The following is an 8,254-nucleotide window of genomic DNA, read 5'->3' as shown; positions in this document are numbered from 1 at the left end:
TCCCCTGAGAGCCACCTGGAATCTTGGACATGGGTCTTAGGACAAAACACTTGTTTTGCCCTAAAATATTTAGTCAGGGACTACTTATCTCAATAGTCATGGAGGCATCTCTTACATATGAGTATCCTGAAATTAACTACCAGTATTTTCTAGTTAAACCAAGAAACGAAAATGACTGTCAGGTTTTTCTTTTAAGTGAAAAAGAAATGCTCTTATGTTGGCTTCCCTTAAAAGAGCTCACTTAAATTATTTTAAGTTAACTGTAGAAAAAACTACTAACAACAATACTAATTATTTTGAGGGGCCTTCAAGTTTTTAATACTTTTGTATATATAATTTCTTTAATCTTCACAAAACCATACAAATAGTTGGGCAGACATTAATATTAGCTCATTAAGCAGAAAAAGCAATTGAGGCTCATAAAGATTAAGAATGCTTCTCCTCTATACTGCTGCCAAGTAGTCCATCTAACACTAACATATCCATCTGGCACTCTCAGGCTTGAACTTCTTGGTGACTCCTCACAGTCAACAGGATGAAGTCTGTCTTTACATATTATCCTAGAGTCTTCATGATCTGAAGGATATTTGTCTGAACTCCAGCCACTTTCTCTTCCTCTTCATCTTTGAATTCCATGAACATGTTGAATTCCACGAACTTATGTGCCATGTGCTTGTATGCCTCCATGCCCTTACTCCTACCCCATCCCAGGACACTCACTTCTTCCTAGCCTCCACTCCCACCCCTGACCTCCTCATTCAAGTCTCAGCTCACATGCTAACTCTTTTGGGAAGGAGTCTCTATCTCCACCAGATACTTCGATGGCCCTCTGCACATAAACCCATGTTACTTTTTTCTGGAAATATTTTTCCATGTCTCTCGTCCCACTAAACTCTGTGTTCCCTGAGAGGCAGGGACATATGGCTAGTGGGTAGTACAACCAGAACTCAATCCCAGGTTGCTTTAATCCCAAATTTAATGCTACTTTCATTTGACCATACCACACTGAAACGGTAGGTCACACCAATATTTCTAAACTTTAGCCGATGACAGCAGAGCTGTATCTGCCACCATAAAATGAAGAAAGTTCAAAGTGTTCACATTCCTTAAAATCTTTTCTCTCAAGGTTCTGTGGAAATAATCTATGAGAGGGGGTTAATAACATTAGTGTGCTAGGCCACCTGAGAGGAAGGCTTCCTTTAGGGCCAGAGGCCCATGAATGACTATTTCCAGGTGCATCCATCTGCTTGCACAGTGCCTCAGGAATACAGCTATGTGCAGACACCAACAAGTTACAGCAGGAAAACACCAGCAAACATTTAGAAATTCTACCTGCATACTTGAAGAGAAATTCCTATAACCTTACTGCTTATTCTCCCACCTCCTTAAAATAGTTAAGAGAATAATTTGCACTTGCTGTTACTTTTCAGAAACAACTGATCCTCTTATAAAATCACATCCCTTGGACAATAAAACATTTTCAATTGAAGTAGGGGAGTGAGAGAGGGTAAGGAAACTGATGAGGAGAGAGAGTTAAAAGGGAAAATAAAATACAGTTGTGAAATTGGAGATCATTAGTACTAAGAAAGTTCTGAGTGCCTCCTTGCTTGAAGAAAAGTACTTTTTTCTGAGTAGGCAAAAGGTTAAGGAGTAGGTCCTGTCACAGACTTAATAGGGACAAAAAAATTAAGACAAAATTCAAAGAAGGGCAATGGAGAATTGCTAACAAAGACAGAAGTGGAAATAAAATCTTTGGCCAGGCTGCCTTTGCTAATGCAGAAAATGCATGAATTGACAAAAGATTCCAAGACTTTAACTTTCTAGTGCTGCAAACACTTAGGAAACTGACAATCGTGGGAAGGAGAAAGAAACAAGGGAACAAGGTTGGTAGGGAGGTTATAGAGAAAAGAATAAAAATGGAGCAAGAGGCATACATTTGCAAGGCTAAAAGAATACTGTAAAATAAAAACCACTCTACTTTGTTAATCCCAGTAATGAAGTATTCAATGATTGATATACTGCCATACCTCACACTTCATAGTAGATAGTCTCTACATTAATTTATTTGATTTTTTTTTTAGATGGAATAGGGTTGAAATAAATGAAGCAACTTGTCAGACACAACTATCCTATGTGTTCTTCTGCAGGAATATATTGGCAGCATTTTAAAAAACCAAAACTTTTAAGCTGAGACTTTATAGAGTGCAACTTGATTTTATAGGAACACTTATAATGAAAGAAGTTCAAGAAACAATGAGATATTTTTTCCTACTAGGTTGGCAAAGACTTTTTATTTTTATTTTATTTTATTTTACTTTTTTTGAGGTGGAGTCTCGCTGTGTCACCCAGGCTGGAGTGCAGTGGCATGACCTCGGCTCACTGCAACCCCCGCCTTCTGGGTTCAAGCGATTCTCCTGCCTCAGCCTCCCTAGTAGCTGGGACTACGGGTGTGCGCCATCATGCCCGGCTAATTTTTGTGTTTTTAGCGGAGACAGGGTTTTGCTATGTTGGCCAGGTTGGTCTTGAACTCCTGATATCAGGTGATCCACCCGCCTCAGCCTCCCACAATGCTGGGATTACAGGGGTGAGTCACTGTGCCCGGCCCAAAGATTTTTTAAAAACCAGCCAACACGGTATCAGAGGTGTGAAGTAAAAATAGTTACTCTCCAACACAGCAAGACCCCATCTTTACAAATATTAAAATAAATAAATTTTTTAAAATGAAAAAATAGTCACTCTCATGAATTGGTAATGTTTGTAAATTAGTACCCTCTTGCTGGTGTAGTTTGGCAATATGTATCAATATTCAAAATGCACATAGCCAACCACTCAACAATTTTCCTCCTTTATTTATATTAAATTGATCATAGCTTAAATACTTAAATATGAGTGCAAAAGGAAATTTATTACAGCACCGTTTTACTTGAAAATGTTAAATACAACCTGATATTCATCACAGGAAGCTATTTAAATTATGACAAATACATATGAATACATACTATGTATTAAAAATCAGGGTAAATGGCCAGGCACGGTGGCTCATGCCTGTAATCCTAGCACTTTGGGAGGCCAAGGCAGGCAGATCACAAGGTCAGGAGATAGAGACCTCCTGGCTAACATGGTGAAACCCTGTCTCTACTAAAAATAAAAAATTAGCTGGGTGTGGTGGCACGTGCCTGTAATCCCAGCTACTCGGGAGGCTGAGGCACGAGAATCGCTTGAACCAGGGAGGTGGTGGTTGCAGTGAGCCAAGATCGTGCCACTGAGCTCCAGCCTGGGTGACAGAGCGAGACTTTGTTTCAAAAAAAAAAAAAAAAAAAAAAAGAGGGTAAAGATTTAGATTATGGCCATGGAACATACTGTCCAAAGAAAAACACAGGTTATAAAACAGGTAGCCCCATGTGGATGCATCCCAAGATGGTTGCAGGACAGGTCTGCAGCTTCTAGGCCAATGGCTGGCCCTGCTCTCCCTCAGGATGGTTGTAGATTATAATGAAAGTCCTGGGAATGTTGGGTTCTTTCACAAGACACATCAGTTATATCACCTGTATTCCCATCCACAGTGCAATCATCTCAGATATTAAGTAGTCCTTTGGCCTACAATAAGGGTTATGAGACAAGCACAATGTTTGCCTTTCATACCATGGCTCTAATGTGGTGAAATACAGTTTAAACATTCTATTTATTCCAGCCCACTTTGATCACCTTAATAGATGTGTAATTTGCATTGTGATTATGGCTGTAACCATGCCTTGTATTGTCTGAGATCTAAAATCAATAATGAAATACATCCAAGCAGAGGCTCATGACTGTAATCCCAACACTTTGGGAGACCAAGGTGAAAGGATCACTTGAGCCCAGGGGCTCAAGGCTGCAGTGAGCCGTGATCATGCCACTGCACTCCCATTCTGGGAGACAAAGTGAGACTCTGTCTCAAAAAAAAAAAGAAAGAGATCCCAAGATTCCTCTAAGTTTAAAACAATGAAATAAATATCAATTTTGCCTGGAGAGTTATTTTTAGATTGCCTTAGTATGACTATTACCTATCAAGAATTATTGTACATAAAAAATAGATCAGCATATATAGTATAATAAAAAACAACAGGTGTTGTGGTGGGCGTGGTGGCTCACCCCTGTAATCCCAGCACTTTGGGAGGCCAAGGCGGGTGGATCACTTGAGGTCAGGAGTTCAAGACCAGCTTGGTCAACATGGTGAAACCCTGTCTCTACTAAAAATACAAAAATTAGACTGGCGTGGTGGTGGGCGCCTGTAATCCCAGCTACTCAGGAGGCAGAGGCACGAGAATTGCATGGACCCGGGAGGTGAAAGTTGCAGTGAGCCAAGATGGTACCACTGCACTCCAGCCTTGGCGACAGAGCAAGACCCTGTCTCAAAACAAAACAAAACAACAAAACAACAGGTATTATATGACCCTAGCTTAAAACTATAAGTTAATATACACAGAGAGAGATGTTTGAAAGAACGTTAACCACTGTTAACATTTCAGTAAACTCTGAGTGGCAGAATTTGGGGAGATTTTAAACTTTTGTTTAAAAGGTTAAAACAAAAGTATAGTATAAAATTTATATTATTCATAAACATACATTTCTGTATAGTATAAATTTTTTAAACTAGCATCATTTTTAAAACAAAAAATTTTTAACTACTTTAAGAAATCAAAACACAATTTCTTTTTACAAAGAATTTTGATCTATGTACAAAAAAGGCTCGTTTTAAATATTATTCTTTGGAATGATTTTAAGTAAGACCTTCTTAATTCAAAGGAAATTATACCAAAATAAATTAGAATCCCTTTACATTTGAACTTTGCCCATAACTGAATAACCCTCTGACAAAGAGGACCTAGAAAAGAGCGACAATTTTAACAGTATTTATCATAGTTTTTTAAGCTCAAATCTGGAGATTTACACATTTCTGAAATGCATTTCTTTTAGAATTACAAGGAAGCCTTAATAGACACTCAGAAATCTAACTACACTCAATAGTTGAAAACATGATATAAATTTTCAATTGTACCACCTCGTGGCAACACCTGTGTCTGCTTCCTCTAGCCTCAAGGTCCTTCCTGGCAATATTTTACATAAATCTTACCTCTTCAAGTTTCTTCTCAATCTCCTTAAAGACAAGATTTGCCTTAAATCCATCACTTGCAGAGTTGGTTGGAGCCGCTTCAATTTGATGAGTTCTAAACGAACTGGGGGAAAGAAACCGTTTCAATTCATGGAGTCACATAGGTACTAGGTTTTTCAACATTTATAAGATAGTAATTTTCAAAATTTTCAAAAACCACAAGAACAGAGATGTTCCAAATCTTATCCAAAGGAAATCTTTAGTAAGCATATAAAATAATTAAGCTTGGCCAGGCAAGATGGCTCATGCCTGTAGTCTCTGCACTTTGGAAGGCTGAGGCAAGCGGATCACCTGAAATCAGGGGTTCAAGATCAGCCTGACCACCATGGAGAAACCCCGTCTCTACTAAAAACACAAAAATTAGCTGGGCATGCTGGTGCATGCCTGTAATTCCAGCTACTCAGGAGGCTGACGTAGGAGAATCGCTTGAACCTAGGATGCGGAGGTTGCAGTGAACCGAGATCGCGCCATTGCACTCCATGCTGGGCAACAAGAGTGAAACTCCGTCACAGACAAACAATTAAGCTCTTCTTCCCATTTTTTCAACACATAATCAGCTCATTAGGAGCTAGAATTTTTTCTTGAAAATACAGTAAACCAAAGAAGCTACCTTCATGAATCTTACATGCTAGTGGAGGAGACAATTTAGAAACAAAAAAATAAATAACATAGTTATCTGGACACAGTGGCTCACACCTGTAATCCCAGCACTTTGGGAGGCCAAGGCAGACAGATCGCTTGAGCTCAGGAGTTTGAGACCAGCCTGGGCAACATGGCAAAACCTCAACTCTACAAAAAATACAAAAATTAGCCTGGTATGGTGGTGCCTGCCTGTAGTTCAGCTACTCAGGAGGCTGAGGTGGAAGGATCGCTTGAACCTGGGTGATGGAACCAGACCATTTCTACATAAATAAGTAAGTTATTTATTAACTCTATTATGGTGGCATGTGCTTGTAGTGCCAGCTACTCAGGAGGCTAAAGCGGAAGGATCACCTGAGCCTGGGAGATAGAGGCTGCAGTGAGCTATGATCGCACTGCTGCACCCCAGTCTGGGTGAGAGAGTTAGACCCTGTCAAAAAAAAAAAACAAAACAGTGCTCCTTTCTCTTTCCCTTTTCCTTCTATCATTTCATACTTTTTTTTTTCTCTGTCTCTCTCTCACAGGGACTCTGTCACCCAGGCTGGAGTGCAGTGGTCCAATCATAGCTTACTGTAACCTCAAACTCCTGGGCTCAGGCAATCTTGCCTCAGCCTCCCGAGTAAGCTGGGACTATAGGCGCATGCCACCATGCCCAGCTAATTTTTAAGATTTTTTGTACAAACAGGGGCCTTGTTATGTTGCCCAGGCTGGTCTCAAACTCCAGGGCTCAATCAATCCTCCCACATAGGCCTCCCAAAGTGCTGAGATTACAGATGTAAGCCACCGTGCCTGGCCTCATTTCATAAATATTTAATGACTTCTTGCTACATGCCAAGCAAGACATTTCAAAACACTGGGGATATGACGGTGAACGGATCAGACCCAGTCTCTGCACTCACTGAGTTTATATTCTTCCAGTGGAGGAGAAAAAGAAGTGAACACAAAATAACTGCAAACTGTACCAAGTATTATGAAACGGAGGAGTAGGGTGACCATAGTTTACTATACATTTGTATTTCTAAACAGCAAAAAAGAGAATAATTCAAAAGAGAATAATTCAAATGTTTCTAAAATAAAGAAAAGACAAATATTTAAGGTGATGGATATCCCAAGTATACTGATTTGATCTTCACAAATTACACGAATGTATTAAATTATTACTTGTACCCTGACACTATGTACATCAGTTATGCATCAATAAAAAATAATTTTAAATTAAAAAAAAAAGGAACCTACTTTAGGAAGGACAGTCAAGGAATGACCTCTAAGACCTTATTTAAGGAAGAAAAGGAGCTAGCCATTCAAAGAGGAAACTGCAAAGATCCTGAGGGAGACAGGAGTATGTTAAAAGAAAGTTAAGTAAGACCAGAGTCTCTACAATCCAGTCGGTGTGGGGAGAGTGACATGAAATGAAATTGGAGAACAAGGCAGGCCAAATGATGATGCAGGTAGGCCAAAGTAGGGAATTTGGAAATCCACAGAAATGGTAACAGGGAAGTGAAATTGTTTGATTTGTGATTATTCTTACAACAGTGTGCTGAATGAATGAGGATGGAGAGGAGCAAGAGGAGCGGGCACTAGTTAGGAGGCTGTTGGAATAATCCAGATAGGAGGTGATGGTGGCCTGGACTACAGAGGCAGTCTGCCAGTGGATAGAGAGTGGGGATAGATTCAAAATAGAAATAGAATCCACAAGCCTTGCTGTGGGGGTGAGGGAGATATAAAGAGGAAAGGGCAAGGATTACCCAGGCATTTGGCCTGAATAACTTAGTGATGGAAATGCCATTACTAGGACAAGGAGGAATGTAGTGGGAATAGAGGGGATCCAAGTTCTGTTTAAGGCACAGTAAGTATAATATCTTACAATACAAGAAAGCCATTGGATATGAGAGTCTGGAGCTCAGTGGAGAGGGCCAGCTAGAGATAAAATGGAGTAATCATCAGCATAGTGAAAGCATTTAAATCCCTGGGCAGGGACTGTAAGAGAATTATAGAGAAACAAGAGAGCCCTGGACAATGCCCTTTAGACCTCCAATACTCAGAAGCCAGGGACAGAAGGGAAAGAACAGCCAGTGATGCGAGAAGAAAACCAGAAGAGAATGGTGTCACAGGAGCCAGGAGCAAGATTTCAGGAAGGAGGGGCAAACTGTCAAATGCTGCCCGAAGGTCAAGTACCCACTAGATGTGGCACATGGAGAGTACAGATGACCCTGACAAAAGCAGTCTTCAGTGGGTGGAAGTCAGATTATATAGTGAATTGAAGAGTGAACAGAAGAGGGAAATAGACACAGCGTGGCTCTTTTGAGACATTAGTTTTAGTGGAACAGTAAAATGAGGTGGTCTCTGGAGAGGAATGTGGTGGTATCAAGAGTTGTGGGTTTTTTTGTTTTTGTTTTTGTATTTTTTTTGGTGGGGAAGGATAAAGATGAAATCTTTATTTTGACTAATCTCTTAAAGAAATGT

At 40.0% G+C, this 8,254-nt stretch overlaps 1 protein-coding gene across 1 annotated transcript in view; it reads right to left on the bottom strand.

Annotated features, from left to right (window-relative positions):
- The window catches only part of SCP2 (sterol carrier protein 2), a 144,252-nt gene that overhangs the window by 18,335 nt on the left and 117,663 nt on the right, over positions 1-8,254 (bottom strand). The window contains exon 12 of the mRNA XM_011973780.1: positions 5,114-5,207. Within this exon, the coding sequence (XP_011829170.1) occupies positions 5,114-5,207 (94 nt within the window). The remainder of the gene's footprint in view (positions 1-5,113; positions 5,208-8,254) is intronic.

The sequence above is a fragment of the Mandrillus leucophaeus genome, unplaced genomic scaffold (assembly GCF_000951045.1).
Source record: "Mandrillus leucophaeus isolate KB7577 unplaced genomic scaffold, Mleu.le_1.0 Scaffold14, whole genome shotgun sequence".
NCBI classification, from domain to species: domain Eukaryota; kingdom Metazoa; phylum Chordata; class Mammalia; order Primates; family Cercopithecidae; genus Mandrillus; species Mandrillus leucophaeus.
Note: the sequence above shows the minus strand (reverse complement) of the source record. Positions and strands in the feature narration are given on the sequence as shown.